This window comes from Lampetra fluviatilis, chromosome 8, assembly GCF_964198595.1.
Source record: "Lampetra fluviatilis chromosome 8, kcLamFluv1.1, whole genome shotgun sequence".
NCBI lineage: Eukaryota > Metazoa > Chordata > Hyperoartia > Petromyzontiformes > Petromyzontidae > Lampetra > Lampetra fluviatilis.
Window position 1 is genome coordinate 10,916,852 of NC_136282.1, and position 17,460 is coordinate 10,934,311.

Consider the following 17,460-nt stretch of genomic DNA (forward strand, 5'->3'; position numbering starts at 1 on the left):
TGGAATTTCTCTCACTTGATACAGCTATCGTGCTGTGACAATTCCACCTGAAGACGGAAGCTTGTGTTGCCTCCGAAACGTCGTGATTTTCATTTTATTTTAATTTTACTTTTATTAATTTAAAATTTTTACCTACGTGACTTTACCGAAAAAACCTAAGAATGTCATTATTAACCAGGTTATTCTACGGAACAGGGCTGTGTTGTGGGAAGCAGAGGGAAGTTACTGCACAATCCTGTACATTGTTGTACTGTACTTGTATGCCGCAGGGTGAATGTGATCATTGCATATTCCTATTAAAGAATTGTCATTCGTGATTACAATGTGATAAGTTATGTACCTTTACAGTGTTTATTTATTATTATTGTGAACAGTTAGTGACTACAATAACTTCTGGGATTGTATTTCCTTCTATTATTGTTTTCCTGTATAAAAGAACTACATCAGTTCATAAAAAAGTAAACAAAAAATTGTCATACATTATTATATGAAAATTATCTAAATGTAATCACCTATCCGTTGTAAATGGTGCCGCGTGTTGCTGGCCGCTTGGCGTGATGAGCTTTCATATCCGTGCTCATTAGTTGACGATTACACTTCGTGTCCAGTGAAAACCAGCAAAAGAATCGTATGATTATGGTCATGATTTCCCTGACTGGACATGAGCAGCTTAATGTTTTGAAACCCTTTAAATATCTACTCAAGGCCATTCTGTTCCGATCATCAGGACGTGCAATTACAATACGGTAGTTTCAGCCAAATTCAAAGACTCATAAGCAACGCATCGATGATCTTGTATTTTTTTTTAATTTGACTTAAAAAATATTCGTGGTTACGCTTCGCGGTGCACGCACTTGGTAAATGCACAGTTTTACGCGAATGAATATGATTTATTTATGATAATATTCCCAACGAAATTTGCAATGACTTGTGGGACATCGCGTGGGCTATATAAGCGTCTGCAGTGCGCCTGCCCACCCCTAGTTCCTCTGGTTGGTCGCGAGTGCTCGGGTGTGGGCAGAGGGAGGGAGGGAGGAGGAGGAGGAACGATCCTTCTCTGTTGTGTTTCATTCATTCATTCATCCATCCCATCCTCACTCATTTTTGTCGACGCCAAATATGATCGTGCCTAAGCCCACCATGCAAGAGAAGCAGAGTGCGACCGAGAGAAGAGGCATTCGGACGCTCACGGGCGTGTATGAGAGCTACATCGATAACGTAATGCTCTATCTGAAACACAAAATAAGGAACTTGGAAAAACGAAAGGTAAATTCCATGAATTGATTCACGCCCCAACTTTTGCGCAGTGTGTGCTGTGGACTTCCGTTGGCTCGATTATTGTTTAGCCACGCAAGCACGCGTGTGTGTGTGTGTGTTTGTGCTGATGTACTTGCTTGTATTGTATACGGTGTACGTATATTATATGATGTGTGAGATTTTTCGAGGTGGTGTGCTTTTCGGGTTTAATTGTGCGTAGCGTGGAACACACACGTGTGTGTGTGTGTGCGGCGTGATGGAAAGGGGGTGGCTCCGATTGTGCATTGTCTGAGAGCTAATGTTGCCTCGTCCATTGCTTTGTCATTCGTCGTGCACTGTAGCAGCAAGACTGTAGCAGCAAGACTGTAGAACGGGGAGGTCCTGAATACAAAATACGCTTTGGGATGGAATCGATTTTTTTTGTCGTTTGCTGTTTAAAGCCGTGGCTTTTATTTTCATGCATTGGTTAGGTTTGTGATTTTTTTTTTGTTTTTGTTTTAAACATTCAATTGCTGGAAATATTGGACTGCGTGTGCTTGTCACCACCGCATGCGATTTCATCCCCCCCCCCCCCCCCATATGCAGTCATCACTTTTTTACGGATTCGTTTAATTTGGGCGAGTAACCTCAACTTGCTGTGTACGATGGGGGTGTTTTTTTTATTTTCAACGCCGAATAACTCTCGTGGCTTCTCTTTCTCTCTCGAGGGCTCACTCGAGTTGGGGGGGGGGGGGGCTTTTTGTCCGCCAGCAGTGGCGAGAGCAAGCAATTGCAGGGGCCGCGCCTTTGTACGTTACAGCACTGCATCTGTGTGGGTGGGTGGGTGGGAGCAGAGATTGCGGTGTTTGACGCGCGGCTGCGGTGTGGACCGCGGTTCTCCAACCCCCTCCCTCCTCCCCGGCCACGGCTAACATCGGGTGGCGAGTGGATATACTCAACGCGCACGAACCAGTGCGGTGAAGTATGGTCAAATAAGTACCACGGGCGTGGACGAGGGCGAAGGACTCTTCGTCCAGCTGTGAATTATTCATCTTAAGGGACTAACCACGCAGGTATATTCGAGCGTGGGGCAGTGGGGATTCGTTGTAAAAACTAAATCTCTATGTTTTGGAATGTAGCGTTTGGCCCGTGTTAAATGCTCCGTTGCTGCAGTTTTCGTCCACAGGGTGGTCCAGATATCTTGTGACCCACACATCCGCCCCAATTAATCGACCCCTAACATTTTTGCATGTGAATTTCTGTATTTAATAAATTTTGCTTTAAAAAAAATTCGGTTTTAGAGAATAAAAAATGCGGTGGGGGGGGGGGGTGCACAAGACATCTGGGACCACCTTGTGTATGACCACATGTAACCCCCCCCCCTCCCTGTTTGACGCATGCGTGCAGGGGAAACTCGACGGGTACCGGGAGAGATTGGACAGCGACGAGAAGCTTAACCTTGACCAGCAGGTGAGCGAGTGGGTGGCAAGGGCACAAGCGCTAGGGACGGGGGGGGGGGGGGCACCCAGTCCGAGGGGTGCGGTTGGGGGATGAGCCCCCCCCCCCCCCAACTGAAGGCTCAGACCCCCTCAGCACCCACCCCTCTGCCACTGCCTCTGTCGAGTAAAAAAGAAAACATTTGTTTTGGAGGGGGCTGTACGAATGAATGTGATGGGTGTCGCGTGTTGATTGGGGGAGATGCCAACGACCTCGGCTGGTACACAGGAGGTCATGGGGTTTGACCCCAACCCTGACGTCGCCTGCTTCGTATTTGGAGTCTGCGTGTCTCTCTCTCTCTCACCGTGGTCGCGTGGAATTTTTTTTCCAGGTCATGCGGCTTTTCTCCCCCCCCACTCCACATGTAGAATTGTCGTGTCTTTAGAGTATTTGGCTGCTTGAAATGTCCACATGATGTTGATAGCCATAAAAACAAAGTTTTTCACTATAAATCTTTTATATGCGTGGCGGCTAGAGTCCTCTCGTCCTCTGGCTTGAGATGGCTGCCACCTTATGGGTCAGATGATTGTCTGCCAGCATTAAGCAATTGGTAATTAAATATTACATATTTTTTCCCTAAACAGTGTAAAATTTTGAAAAATAAATTGTCACGCACAACGAGTCTGTGTGGAAAATGTCAGCTCGATTGAATCACGGGAAGTGGGTTAAAAAACGACCGAAAGATTTGCACGGTCGTAAGCAAGCAAGCAAGCACGCAAGCAAGCGAACTTGATATAAAGGATTTTTAAAAATGCAAGTTTGGTTTAGCATCATTGAGCACAATTAGACGGTGGGCGTTACAGCGGGTGGAGAGAACTCCAGCAGAACGCAGGCGACGCGTGGTTGAGGCAAAGCATGCCGTTACACATCCTGTGGGGTAGCCTTTGTTTAAAGTTCGTTTTAGCACTGATATTCGCGCCTCCCCACCACCAACCACCCCCTTGAAATAAGTAATATTTAAGAATACTTTTTTTAAAAAACACGCTTTAATGAAATGTACCGTACTGGTAATGGAAGAACTCCACGACTCGAGGAAGTGGCCCCAAAGCTTGCCACAACGTGAGGGACTGGTGATTTACAGCCAACGTGAGTTGAGCGTGGACAATTGGAGCCAAGGCGAAACATAACATATAAAAAAGATGGTTTAAAAAATATTGTTTTTATTTTTATGATAGAATATAGTATTGTCATCAGTATGACAATAAGTATACCAAGTTTGCAGTCGATACCACATTGGAAAGTGGGTTAAAATTGAGTTACAAGATTTGAGGATACGACAACAACAGAGTGAGTTACTAGAAAGCGTGTAAAATGTATAACAATAAAAATAAAAGTGTTATGATAGAATATAGAATTGTTATCAGTAAGACATAACTATACGACGTTTGCAGTCGATACCACATTGGGAAGTGGGTTAAAATTGCGTTACAAGATTAGAGGATGCGACAACAACAGACATGGCGAGTTAAATAAAAGCGTGTCATCATAAAAATGGTCCTGTTTACAGGGTTGACGGTGGCGGGTCTGTTAGTCTGTCGTGGTTCAAGGTGGGGTCAGTCGGAGGGCGAACACCAGTGACTGGTTGGGCTAGTTGGTTAGGGTTGGTGGGTGGCCTTAGTATATTAGTGGCTGGTTAGAAGTAGTGAGAACGATTACTGGTGTGGGGAACTAAGACGGGGTGGCAAGATGTTTAGTCGGTGGAAGGGCTAGCTCTGGTGGCTGGTTGGTTAGTTTGTTCGGGGTAGGCTCTGTGAGAGGGCTAGTTACTTGTGGATACAGCAGGATGCCGAATTAGGTGGCGAGCGTGCCCAAACCTCCAAATTGCCGGCCCTCTTCCTCCCCATTCATGCATTATGGCATTTGAGTTTATTTAGTCCAGTTTTATGTTTTTTGTTGATTTAAAGTCTGTGGTTTTCTGATGAGGGGTGCGCACCTCCTGTTTACAACTCCAGTTAAGGGACTTGCCTCTAAATTCCTATTGCAGTGGCGAGTCTATCCAAAGGACAAACCTCTATTTGACTTCCCAATAAAGTGGTACTGATTTTATGGACCCCTTGAGAGGTGATGGGCTGAAGCAACCCCCAAGCAATTGGCTGGAGATTTGGCGTTTGCTGCACCTTTAACACGGTAATAAAATAACCTTTGTATCCTTGAACAACACGAGTTATTAGATATTATTTCTAAGGGTGTGTGAATCAATTTGCTTTATCTCACCGCAAAGTGCACTTAGCCTGGAACAAGAGCTGTGGTGACATCACGGTCACTTGGATATCATTTAATGGCAATTGTTGTGCGGATACAAATTCGTTTTCGCAATGTGTTCTTGTAGTCGGAGTTTATCAAATACATTCCAGATTAAATTTCTTGGATTGTGAAGGCGTAATTTTTTCCACGTGATTTTGTTCCCCTAATATTGGGTTGTGTGTTGTCTAAGGTGTAAGAGGCTGTGTATAATTGCTGTAATGTTGTCAGTCATGAAGGGTAAAATATTTTCAGACCAAAATTGTTGTTGGCCTCACAGGAAGCTGTAAATAGTTACCAGGAAGTTATTGGCAATTTGGAATTTGCGCAGGATATACAAAAGACCTTCACGGCTCTGAACCAAGAGGTGAGTATCAAAATCTAAGGTACGTTTTAGTGTTTTTCCTACGTGATGAAGGGAAGAGTGTGGATGATGCAGTGATTACTATTGTAAGCAAATTATGGTCAGTTTTACATTTGCCATTGGTGTGTAGGTATGTTGAACTTCTTTCGCACCGTACATAGCCAACCGTGCTAATATTTTTCAACCTAGATTTAAGTGCATAGCTCCAGTGGTTTCCTAATATCGTAAGGAAAAGCGTTCCAGACGGCCGCAGAAGCGCATCTGAAAGCACATGTTGCAATTGCCATCTTTGTTCGCTGGCTAGCCAAAAGCCGCTGCAAGGATGACCGGAGTTCGCGTGATGATGGTTTATGCTCCTTGGCGAGATCGGCGAGGTTTTGTGGTTCAGTTGTGGCAAGCACTTTTGTGCGCAACGAGTGTGACCGTTTAATGTTTTCGCTCAGCAACTGGAAGCCATTATTTAACCTTTAATGTAGTTATTATATCAGAAACCCATGTAAACATTCCCCTTCCCTCTGCACAGCGCACACTTTCACGTAAAGTGGCTCTCATTAGGGAGGAATAGAACCACAGTTGTGTTAAAATCGACACTGTTCTTTTTTGTAGTGTGACCTTCCCGAACGTTCTACAGTGTGAAGGTAATTAAATGACTCCGTCTAGCGTATTCCATAGCATGCAGTTAATTTTTGATCGCATACGTTACCAGTAGTATTGCCCTCCCGTTGGCTATGGTAAAGTGCAACTATGTTTGAATTCTTCGAGGACCGAGACGTGTCTGATGGCATAGGGATTGTCCGTTTGAATTAAGTTAATCTCAATCTAGATTTGAAGCTTTCGTGACTGCAGGAATCCATACTCTATGGTTCTTTCGGTAAAGTCACGTAGGTAGAAGAATAATAGATCACGATGTTTCGATTGCAACACAAGCAATCGTTATTAGGTGGGACAACCACAGCAATAAAAAACTGCTTCTTGCTGTGGTTGTCCCACCTGATGACTATTGCTTGTGTTGCGATCGAAACGTCGTGATATATTATTCTTCTACCTACGTGACTTTACCGAAAGAACCAAAGAGTAAGTTAATCTCGTTCATGAATTCTCCAATTGGGCTTTTCCATGCCCATTTCCTGTGTTTGTTTTTTACAAAATAAAGTATAAATAATTTTTCCTCCGCTAATTTCTGTAGTACTGTAGTTGCGATCATTGTGGTAAGCCGTCATTGAAGTGTTGCCGCTGTGGTGGTTGGTTGTGATCCTGGTGGTGGTTGTTGCCGTGGTGGTCAATTTCAAAAATCGTGACGTTCGCTCTATTACCTAAAATAAGACTAAAACGACAATTTTACCGTAATTTAAAAAAACACATTCGCGACGACGAATGGAACGACTGCGCTGAGATCACTCGCGAAGAAAGCAACGAGAGAGACACGAATCACATTGGCACGACAAACCCCCCCTTCCGCCGCACCCCCCTTCACACCGCGCCCTCCGTCGGGTGCGTCGGCTCCTGCCCGTTCAGTTTCAGAAATCGCAGCGCAAGGCCGCCCACTGCAAGCTGCTGCTGCAGGAGGAGAGCGAGAAGGGGCGGCTGCGCAGCGTCGTGGAGCTGCAGTACGTGCTCGAGCACCTGGGCAACAAGAACGTGCGGCGAGACTTCACGCGGGGCCTGCACGGCGCCGTGATGCTCGCGCCCGTCGAGCTAAAGGCCCTCGACGACATGTACTCCCTGATCCACCCCAACCGCGAGAAGGACATTAGGTACCTGCGCGCGCTCGTGTGTGGTGTGTCCAGCGGTAGTGTGTGGGGAGCTCTACGAACCTGGGGATGCGAGTTCAAGGGATGGTAGAATAGCAGTGGATTAATTCGTAATTTTTGCTAAGCTATGAATCTTATGCATTTTTTTTCCCTCTCCCAGTACTCCAGTATCGTCCCACATGGAATTGGAGCCTATTGTAAACAGAATAATTTGTTGCACAAAGCATCACTATATTAGACTGTGTATTTGTGACAACCTCTATTAAGAATACGCCTGTCAAATATAATAAAATGTAAAAGCTTGGTAGAGAATGGCAGTTGGGTCAATACCTAATGCCATTCTCGCAGTTGGGATGGACCAGACAGCAGTGGTAGTTACTTGCTCACTGAGGGACTAAGCAGAAATCGATTTTTTGGGGGGCTGCTCTTTGTAAAATCCTTGCGAGATGACGGTATAGATGTGATGAGCGGAGATAATTGTGAAGCAGACACGTGAGAGAACGAATATTAATTTGATTTTTTTTATCTTAATGAGCATGATGAAAGTAAGAGAACGGGCCTTATTGTTTCTGGCAATGACACAGGAGGTGTTCAGATGGCCAAACACCAAAGAGACGCCTATTGCAAGGAAACGAGACTGCATTAGACACACGTACTTGTGGCAAAACATGCAAACAAACACGCTCTGATAATTATATATGCATTGTCTTGGAAACCGATTGGCCTACAACAGTGACCGCGCCCCACCACTGCATATATATTTTTTCGTATACCGGTACAATTCTTAAATGTTATTTCAATTTCTTGTTTAACCGCCTTTAACCAATGTCTTAAAATCACGGTGTGTGCTATTGATAACGGTTTATATTGCAATGTCATGTTACATGTGGGCAGTTTTGACACGCAGATGAAAAACGCATCTATCCACTTGTGGGAGTTCCTGGAAGGAAAAGAGAGTGCTTCAGACGATACTCGTAAGTAGTTACGAAAATCCGACTAAACATGCAAAACATACTTTAAAGAGCTTTTATACATATACACAAAGAAGGAATTGTTCGTTTGTACTACACAAAATAACATTTGAATTAGAAAGTTGTATGCTTACATCGCCATTATTTTTAATCCCGAACCGGCCACCTGGACAGCTAGTCCCCCAGTGTGCATGTGGCAGTTTAAGCGATCGGCACATTTCTGAAATCCTTCCACTTCTCTCAACCGACCGGGATAAATTATAATGGGGTGCACCACCACGGTGCGTAGATCTGCAGGTTGCATCTGTTGGGGTGAAGTGTGAGTAATCCCCTCTTCTGGCCAGCATGGCAGAGTAGGCCAAAATACACTTTTTAGGGGGGCTGTCTAGAGCCCCCTTGTTCCGAGTGAAGCAAGTCATTGAAGGTGAGCACCTTTAACTCTTATTAAATGTATTTTGATTTATTTGATCTTATCCCAGACCACGTGCAAGCGGTTGTGAGCAAAGTGATTAAGTGCGGATACTTTGACAAAATTCCGGAGTACATACCCGAAAGTTCGGAGGAAGAGAGTGAAACTCCTGTCAAGAATAACGACAAGGTGAACAAGAGTATCCATCCGCTCACTCCACCTCCAACACCTGTGGCCAAAAGCATAGGTGAGAAATATCTTGATACGGAGTGCAATTCAGATCGTTTTTAACCCTCGCATGCAACATGTGCACTTTGGACTGCTGTGGTTTGTTTGTGTTTTAGCAACGGTCCACACGCCTTAACTTTTGCTGAAATCTTCTACACGGAGACGTTATTTATTCGGTGTAGCAATGAGTGGTCCTACATTTGTGGCTTCAATTAATCGGGGCATACCGATAATACAGTGCGTTCGTGAACTGCAAAGTGGATCGATAACCTAAATGTAACCAGGTGTCAAGTCACTGTACACACTAAGAATGGCGTAGTGAGGGGAAAAAAGGGAATATGCATGTGTATATTATTGTTCTCTTATATGGGAAAAGGTCGACTATAGCACAACTACACGTGTACGAATTGATTGTTCGATTCGTACGTTTCGTATCACTGGTTCACGTGACCTTTGTGGCCACTAGAGGCCGCCATGTTTACCTCGTTGAAACCCAAAAAAAGGATGAATTCTCAAATGGATTCCTTGAAATGTAATTCCATCACAAGGGCGATTTATAAAGTTTGCTACCCGGCATCCCTCGAACGGCACGCAAGCTGCGGTGAATGTTAGCACGAAGCTTCATCACGAAGTCATCGTGGCCAGAGCGATTTGATGCCACCACCAAAAACCTTGCCATCACTTTGCCCACCCTCTGCCAGGTCCTGCAAACTGCTGCACAGTAGACGCGCGATTTCAAAGATCTGTCATGACATTCCCCCCCCCCCCCTTCATGACCCCCCACCATCTGACCCTTGGGGCCTTCTTCACCTTGATCGCCAGACTCGTGGAGACCAACGATGGCCGATGCCTTTTGACGGCAACGGTTAAAAGCCGAGGTGTGCGCTGTGATTCTTGACTGCTCTTCCTCTCTTTTCCACAAGGCCTTAATATTCCAACAAATGTCACCGCGTCTCCAAAAGCTTTGAAAACAAGGGAGGTAAGGAGACTTATCTTCGAAGTTGTTGTAGTTTTGTGAAAATGATTTTATTTAGTGTTTTTGCACTGGTATTAGGCACTGGCACAGATGCATTATTTTTTATTAAATTACCTGCTTGTTTTATGAAATGTGGCTCTGTTTAGTTCGTGAACCGACAATATGTTTCTGAAGTTCAAGTTTCCCAGTCATCGGAGGTATTACCAAGCCTGAAGTTTGAATCTCTGGAGGTAGGCATCTTATTTTATGCACTTAATTTCTATAACAAACATATTTTAAAGTGTTTTTTTTAATAACAATCCCCTTATTGCCATTGCATTCTCTCGCCTGAATTTTTTTAGCAAAGGCTTCCCAAAAGAGAACTATCGCTCGCAAGGGTAAGAATTGTTTTTGAAATGTAAGTCCTCAAATTTCACAAAAATGAATGCTTTTAATGATGTATTTTATATATAGTAGATATCTGCACCTCCGATTTGGCAAGGATGGCTACGTACGGTGTGAAATAAGTTATACATACATGTTTTTTTAATTCGACATAGCAAAATATTAATTAACAACAACGCTGTATTTGTTCAACTCTGTATAACACAATGTCCCCCCCCCCCCCTCTCTGCCCCTCCCCCCCCCCCCCTTCAATTGGCCAGCTGGCCAAGGAATCTGGGCTGCTGCTGCCCCCCCCTCAACCCAAGAAGATCGCAGTACCGGTGAAGAAGTTGGAGATCCAAATGTCGGCACCGGTGTTGGAGATCCCGGTGTTCAACGGACCCCTGGAGTTGCCGGATGTGACCCTTGACCCGAAAACGAAACGGCAGCAGCTGCTGGACCTCATAGCCCAGATGCAGGGAACTTTTAGCTTCATCCAGGTGACTGTCTCTCCTATCTCGCCCCCCATTTGTTAAACTTGAGTTGTGAACTCGATGCGGTTTTATATATATATTTATCAAGCTTTTCAACTTTTATTTTCATCTTTACCCATGTATCGATAGTTACATTTGAATGTGTACCATTGTATTGAGGGACTGTGTGTTGTTGGTGTGATCTGGGACTCTTCTTGTTATTTTGCTGCCTTGCCAAGCTTCGGAATTGGTCTACTTATGCAATTTGAATGTAATATACTTTACCCATTTTGTGTATTTATTTTTAGTGATTTATTTCCCTTCCTATACTTTGCACTCCTGTCGTTTTTTTGTATTGTTTGTTGTAGCTTTCTGACCCGCCCATACTGGGCATCTGTGAAAATAGCTCATTAGATAAAGAAATATTCTGATTTTGACCTTTGGTGGAAACCTCCTTGGGTTATCTCTGTCCATCTATGCCTGTCTGTCTGTAGGTAATGTCACAATAACTGCTTGTAAAGATTATCCGATTATAAATTAAAATGTTGCGTGAAGTCTTGTTGCTAATGAGGGATTCTCTTCAGAAAAAAAAACTGGACAAATTGATGAAAGAGTCTCTGAAATCTTGGCAGTTTAAAAAAAAAAAACCTAAATGGATGAAGCCCATTTTGACCAAGGTGCTGACATGGCATGTCAAGCACGCCCCTCCTGATGATGTCAATCACGTGTGACGTCTTCTCGTGCAGCTCGCAAGATAAAAATGATTATCGCTAATGAATCACTTTGGACAACCAACTCGGGTTCGAAGTGCTACAAAATATATGCGTATGCATCATTGTTATGCCTCGTTATAATCGGGCAAATATTGAGCATTCGAATAAATAGTTGATGAGTAAGTAGGCTATTTTGAACGTTTTATTGACCGATGAACTTTGTAAATGTTAAGAACTTGAATTTATATTCCTGTCCCAGGAGTCCATGATAGAACCTGAAAGCGATCAAGAGAAAGGTGTAGAAACGTCTCCCGTTTTGAGTCATCAGTGCATGGCAGCGCAGGGAATTGCTTTGCCAAGCGTAACGGCAACCGCAGGTAAACCAGGCTCGCCTTCCCCATTGCGATTACCACTATATATGTTGAGCTTCTTTTGTGCCGTACGTAGCCAATCGTGACAATCGGAGGGGCGTGGGAAAGGACAAACTGAACACAAAAAGCAGTTTTAAATGAGTTTTCAAATGGCAATATTATAGTAATACTGTCGTAATAAAAGCAATGTTTTTTAAAATAAAATAAAGCTTCGCATGCTCATTAACATAGGGGCAGCTGAAGAAAAGCCAGCCAGCCTTGACGTCATGCAACCCATTTCACACGAAAAGGTACGGAACGTGATTTTATGGCTTTGCACGCGACTTCTATCTGCCTACACTTTTATTCAAAAGCAGCGCACACTGGTTGGAATGCGGCGATGATTTAGAATTTCATGGTGTCAACTTTGTCGTTTTTTAAAGGCCGTGTGTTTTTTTCCCCCCTTTGCTTCGATGTTGTATGCATCTCAGGAGATGTACTTGCCCTTCACCTTGTCAAACCATTCCTCGTCCAACTCATCCAGTCCAACCATGGGAATGGAGAACCATGGTTCTCCTCTTCCTGTGACTCAAAACTATGATTCCGAAAATGTGAGTAAACTGTCACAGTAATGCAGTAAATCCATCAGTTTGTTTAAATTTTAAAGAGGCAGTTTAATATTGTTAATGCTTCTTTTTGCATTTGTATAGTTTCTTCATGATCGTAATGACAGTTAATGACTTTAACATTCAAAATCTTTTTTAAAGCATATATTGTCATTGGGTACATTCTGAAATGCAAATGTTTGATTCCTTTGCCAGATATTTCACTCAACGCCAAACCCATCGCGGCCAGCTTCGCCCAACTCCAACGTGGACTTGACCGAGGTTTGAAATTAATTTCACAAAATCCAAAGGATGCTGACGAGTCTTTTTTTAACACTATTTTTATTGTTATATCTTAAATTTGACCGCATATCAAGGTGCTTTTTGGAAACTGAAAAATATTTATTTGGAGTGAGGTGGTCCATTATGAGGAGGGGGGGGGGGGTATTGAGCCTGTGATTGAATAATGGCAGGGAGTCGACAGCGCTGAGGGCTGGGGAAAGGAAGTTCCATCCTCGGGGCGTGGCAGCAGAAGAGATGAAGTGACCTCTCGTTGAGAAATGGTAAACGGAGGGCTTTAGCGGAAGTCGTTGATTGCTAGTGGACAATGCATTGTGGGAGTCGTGAGATGGGTGGAGTAGAGACGTAGGAGAGTGCGTATTGAGCAGTAGTGAGATGTATGTATGCATCTTGAACTTCCTTCACACCGCACATAGCCAACCGTGCTCATCAGAGGTACGGCTTAAACTCAATTTGTCAATTGTTTAGAAAATAAGCTATCAGCCCAGTCACCAATATAACTGTGCAAAACACATTCCTATTAATGTCCTCTTTTCAATCCATTTCAACATATTCCAGCTGAGAGGAAGTAGAGGTTAGGAGAGTGCGTGGAGGGGAGTAGTAGTGAGATGAGAGCGAGGAGCGAGGTAGGGGAGTGCGTGGAGGAGAGGGAGATGGAGGCAGGTCCGTAATCTGCTCGCTCTCGTCCCCCTTCCGCCAGGTGTGCGTTGCCCCCGTTGAGGAGCGGGAGCGCGAGTCCCCTGCCAGCGCGTCCTCCCGGCACTCGAGCCCCAAGTCGCAGGGCTACCCGTCGCCCGCCCCGAGCCCGCTACCCAAGGCCGTGGGCAGCTCCGTGCGGATCTCCACCGACATGAGCGCCAACGCCGTGCCCTTCACGAGCATGCACTCCGTAAGACGCGGGAATTCAGTCCTCGCAACACGTCCGGTTATCCGTATTACAGTACTGTGCCGTCTCTGCGTGTTATATGCAGACGTTGTTTTGAGTGACCTTAACATCTGTTAATTTAAAACAGAATATATAAAATTGCACAAATTCCTAACGTGCACACTTTGAGATATATTCAGAGGCATGGGAAATCATAGACGAGCCGGAAGGCAGCCAGAAACTGTAAATAATTGTCCAAGCTCTGTGGCCCTATATATATATGGCATATTTGGCCAACTCCATGCGTGCTTGTACATAAGACTACTTCATGCTTCAGAAATACTTACAGGTCTGCGTGCGCTGGTAGCCCCACTCGTGGCCAACTTTCAACTGTCTGTCTGGAGCCCCTTGTTGGGGTGTCTTCAATAGATGATGTTTCAAAATCCTAAAATAAACACGTGCAAATTGGAGTTGGGGTATGTGGGGGTGGCAAGAACCATTACATATGTAGCTGCTTACCAGTGGTGTGGTATGTGTCTTGCTGTCAATAGATGTCCCCGTCTATTAAAAGTTCCTTTTGATGTCGATCCATTCTCCTGTGGTTCACCATGGTTAGATGCTAACTGCCTCACCTGGTATACAGGAGGCCGTGGGTTCGTATCCGGACCCTGACGCCCGTATATTTCGAGTTTGCATGTTCTCCCCGTGGCCGTGTGAATTTTTCTCCAGTTTTTCCCTCCACATTTAGAAATATGCGTTTTAGAGTAATTGGCTGTTATAAATTTCCACACGATATAATAGGAATGTGTTTGCACAGGTTGCTGCTGAAAAAATAGCTCTATAGCGTTCGGTGCATCTCATCTGGTAAAATAAAAAAATGGTTTCGTTTATTTTTTGTGTGGGCATTGCTGAGGTTTCTAAGGAATGCATCTAAAAGCCCACCCGTGGCAGTTGTACAACTCGGCCACACTCCACGGGTGCTGTGCGTTCTTTGGGCCTCCCCCGCAGGTCTTCAATATGAGCAACTCGCTGCAGTCCCAGAGTGAAATGGAGGCAGAGGATCAGACGCAGAGCCAGCCAACGTTCTCTGCGAGCTACAACCCAGGATACCTCCAGCCACAGCCGGTCACGAGCGAGCAGCTCTTGCAGCCGAGCCCCATGCAGCCAGGTGATGCCGGGCCTCCACACTTTCTGGCAGTCGAAATGTGTGTGCGTGTGGAGTGCTATATCACGTTGTATCATTTCATAAAGTTCCCGCGTGGAATGTTTGGCCAGCAGAAAAGGCACAATTGGTTTGACTCCAGTTATTTACAACTCTAAAGTCAACCGTTGGATGGAGCGATGCAATCTGCTCGTGTGCAGGTGCCGTGTGACTTGTTGCATCGCAGGATTCATGGGAGATGGTCGGTGGCTAGGAGGCCCTCGTCCAGCAGTGGAGTGACCGTGGCTGACGATGGCAAACTTTTACATTTTGAAAAGCTAGCTTTTATACGGTTTGCTTGTAAATGTGGTTGCCTACGCACGAACAGTTAGTTGGTGCTTGGTTTGTGAATCTTTTGACCTAAAGGCCACTCGTTTTTTTTCCTCTCTCATGCCTGTCTGGTGTTTGCCATTTTGTTCTGGTCGGCGGCGATGGCCCATACCAGTGGGGTCGTACGGATCCCAGGTGGAGCTCGTGCAGCCCCCCTCGCTACCGTTCCAGCAAGCGGCCGCCACGCAGACTCCCTACCCGGGCAAGACGATCGGACAATCCTACTACCCGAGCCGTGGGATGAGCCGGGGCGTGCGGGGAGGCAGAGCTCCCACGGGCGGCTATCGGGGCTCTCACACCATGTACAGAGGTAGCGACGGAGATGGTGGGGGGGGGGGGGCTAGGGTGGGAGCAATGCGTGTGAAATGCGGAGGCCTAAGAAGGACAAACATTGGGTAGTTCCACGATTGTTAAATGGGAATTTTTAGACGCTGCAAAGATGTGGGTAATCCTTTAGTATTGTCATGAAGTGGCCTATTTTTAGACCATTACTTCAACAACCAGTTAAGAATTGTTTTTCCGACTTCTCTAAGGGAGAAATGCTCCTAAAATACCGTGGTGTCGGATGTACTCGGACAGACTTTTCATCTACATGGGGATGTGATTGTTCAGACTTGTATGTAAAATAAGCCATTCGTATTCGATAGACGGCTTAAATGGCACCACATGCATTATTGGGATGAGTTTAAAATTAAGACTTGGCTTAATTTATGGACCTTGCATGCCTTTTGCAAACCATGTGCAACGCTATGTAAACCTATATTCTCTGTATTCCCTGTCAAAGGACATTGTAGGAACAGTGGATTGTCAGTTGGGGTGGCCTTCATTGTATCATTCCCACCGCACCCCCCCCCCCCCCAGGTTGAGACAGCTGTGTGGTTCACGCAGGCAAACGACTTTGCACTTGGTAACATTGGCACCGCGCATGTGTCTGCTCACAGGAATGGAGAATTATCGCACGGTGTACCAAGCCTTGCCAAATGGCATTTACATGCAACCCACTTTTCCCGCTCGGGAATATACAGGCATGAGTTATCGGGTGAGTCGTGGTCTCTAGGTTCACCTCGGATTAATTTAAATTAAGGCAGTGCTGCGTAGTTCTTTATCCTAACTGATAGCTAGACGTGTAACCTTGACTTTTCTGCACTGAAGGACGGCTATGGCTACCAGCACGGATATCGAAGAGTGGCAAGCACGATGCACGGCGGATTACGGAGCGGTGAGGCCCAGTCATTTTAACACTTTAATTTCATCGTCGTCGTCTTATCCACTGCTGGATGAATGCCATCCCCATGTCGTCGCCATTCCTCTGCTCCAGCGCTGCTACCATCCGTTAATACACCTGGCATTCTTGCTCTTGGACACGTTCGCTCCTTTGTTTGCGATTCTGTCACCAGTCTCATCCATTGGTCGTCATGCTGTCGCTCAATGTCCTCCCAACATAATTTGCATGGCAAAATGTATTGCACGTTGCTATATTATATTTATCTCACGGTGCACGGCAATACCCCTATTCTATTGGCATGTGAGAGCCAGCGCGGGGATTCGGGATACTGTATGTGTGTTTTTTGCACTGGCTATTTGTCGTGCTGAGTTGGAACCAAAGCAGGGCCAGGGAATGGGGCCCAATGATGCGCTCCTTGATGTTGGTCCGCACACTCCTGAAGACTGAACGTGGGAATCGTGACATCACCTATATGCGCCTCGACGTCACACAATTTGACGTCTGCGGCGTGGCTAGTATGCTGCAGTGGAAAAACGTGGCCTGAAACGGTTTGGGAATGAAAGCGGCGCAGCTTGAACGTACCAGTGGAAAGCCGGGTTCAAGAGCTGTGCAAGTGCATTCTGCCGATTCGTCGTCGTGACGATATTCCCCCCACCCCCCTTGTCTCCCACGGCAAAGGCTGGAGCGACTCGTCCCAGCAGAGCAGCCCCGAGCGGGTGAGCGGCACCTTCAACAGCAACGATTCCGGCCGGGGCGACTCTCGCAGCGTCACCCCTGTGGACGTGCAGGTGGTGGGCCAGCCGGCCACCATGATGCCCGTCAACATGTACCCTCTCCCGCAGCAGACGGTGCGCGTCGCCTTCTCGGCCGCGCGCACCGTTAACTTCACGCCGGGCATTCTCGACCAGCCGATCGTCTTCGACCTCATCATCAGCAACCTGGGCGAGGCGTTCGACGTGACGACGGGCCGCTTCCTGTGCCCCTCCAACGGCACCTACGTGTTCATCTTCCACATCCTCAAGCTGGCCGTCAACGTGCCGCTCTACATTAACCTGATGCGCAACGACGAGGTGCTCGTGTCCGCCTACGCCAACGACGGCGCCCCCGACCACGAAACGGCGAGCAACCACGCCGTGCTGCAGCTGGTGACGGGCGACAACATTTGGCTGCGCGTCCACCGAGGCACGATCTACGGGAGCAGCTGGAAGTACTCGACGTTCTCTGGATACCTGCTGTATTTGGACTGATGATGGCCATGTCCCACCCTGACACCCCCCCCCCCCCCACCTCATGGCAGGGCCCATGAATTCTCTCAGGCTTGTGTTCAAATCTGCATTTCTCACGAGGATCACAGATTGCGAT

General features: G+C 46.1%; 1 protein-coding gene across 1 annotated transcript; it reads left to right on the forward strand.

The window, feature by feature from the left end:
- The first annotated feature begins 1,140 nt into the window (after positions 1-1,140).
- On the forward strand, positions 1,141-17,354 carry LOC144933985 (caprin-2-like). The gene is made up of 20 exons (XM_078859381.1): positions 1,141-1,218; positions 2,644-2,706; positions 5,255-5,341; positions 6,854-7,092; positions 7,984-8,063; positions 8,540-8,716; positions 9,621-9,676; positions 9,820-9,903; positions 10,015-10,050; positions 10,318-10,536; positions 11,482-11,599; positions 11,825-11,883; positions 12,064-12,183; positions 12,394-12,459; positions 13,178-13,366; positions 14,294-14,510; positions 14,989-15,183; positions 15,815-15,912; positions 16,026-16,092; positions 16,777-17,354. Exons 1-20 carry the CDS (start codon positions 1,141-1,143, stop codon positions 17,343-17,345), a joined length of 2,817 nt encoding a protein of 938 aa, XP_078715507.1. The 3' UTR covers positions 17,346-17,354.
- Positions 17,355-17,460: the final 106 nt, after the last annotated feature.

What these genes read in the sequence shown, in the direction of transcription:
- LOC144933985 (XM_078859381.1), top strand. Translation starts at nt 1,141, where the DNA reads ATGCAAGAGAAGCAGAGTGCGACCGAGAGAAGAGGCATTCGGACGCTC. An exon ending in AACCGCGAGAAGGACATTAG is followed by an intron (nt 7,093 to 7,983) that starts GTACCTGCGCGC and finishes ACATGTGGGCAG; the next exon opens with TTTTGACACGCAGATGAAAA. An exon ending in CCTTCACGAGCATGCACTCC is followed by an intron (nt 13,367 to 14,293) that starts GTAAGACGCGGG and finishes CACCCGTGGCAG; the next exon opens with TTGTACAACTCGGCCACACT.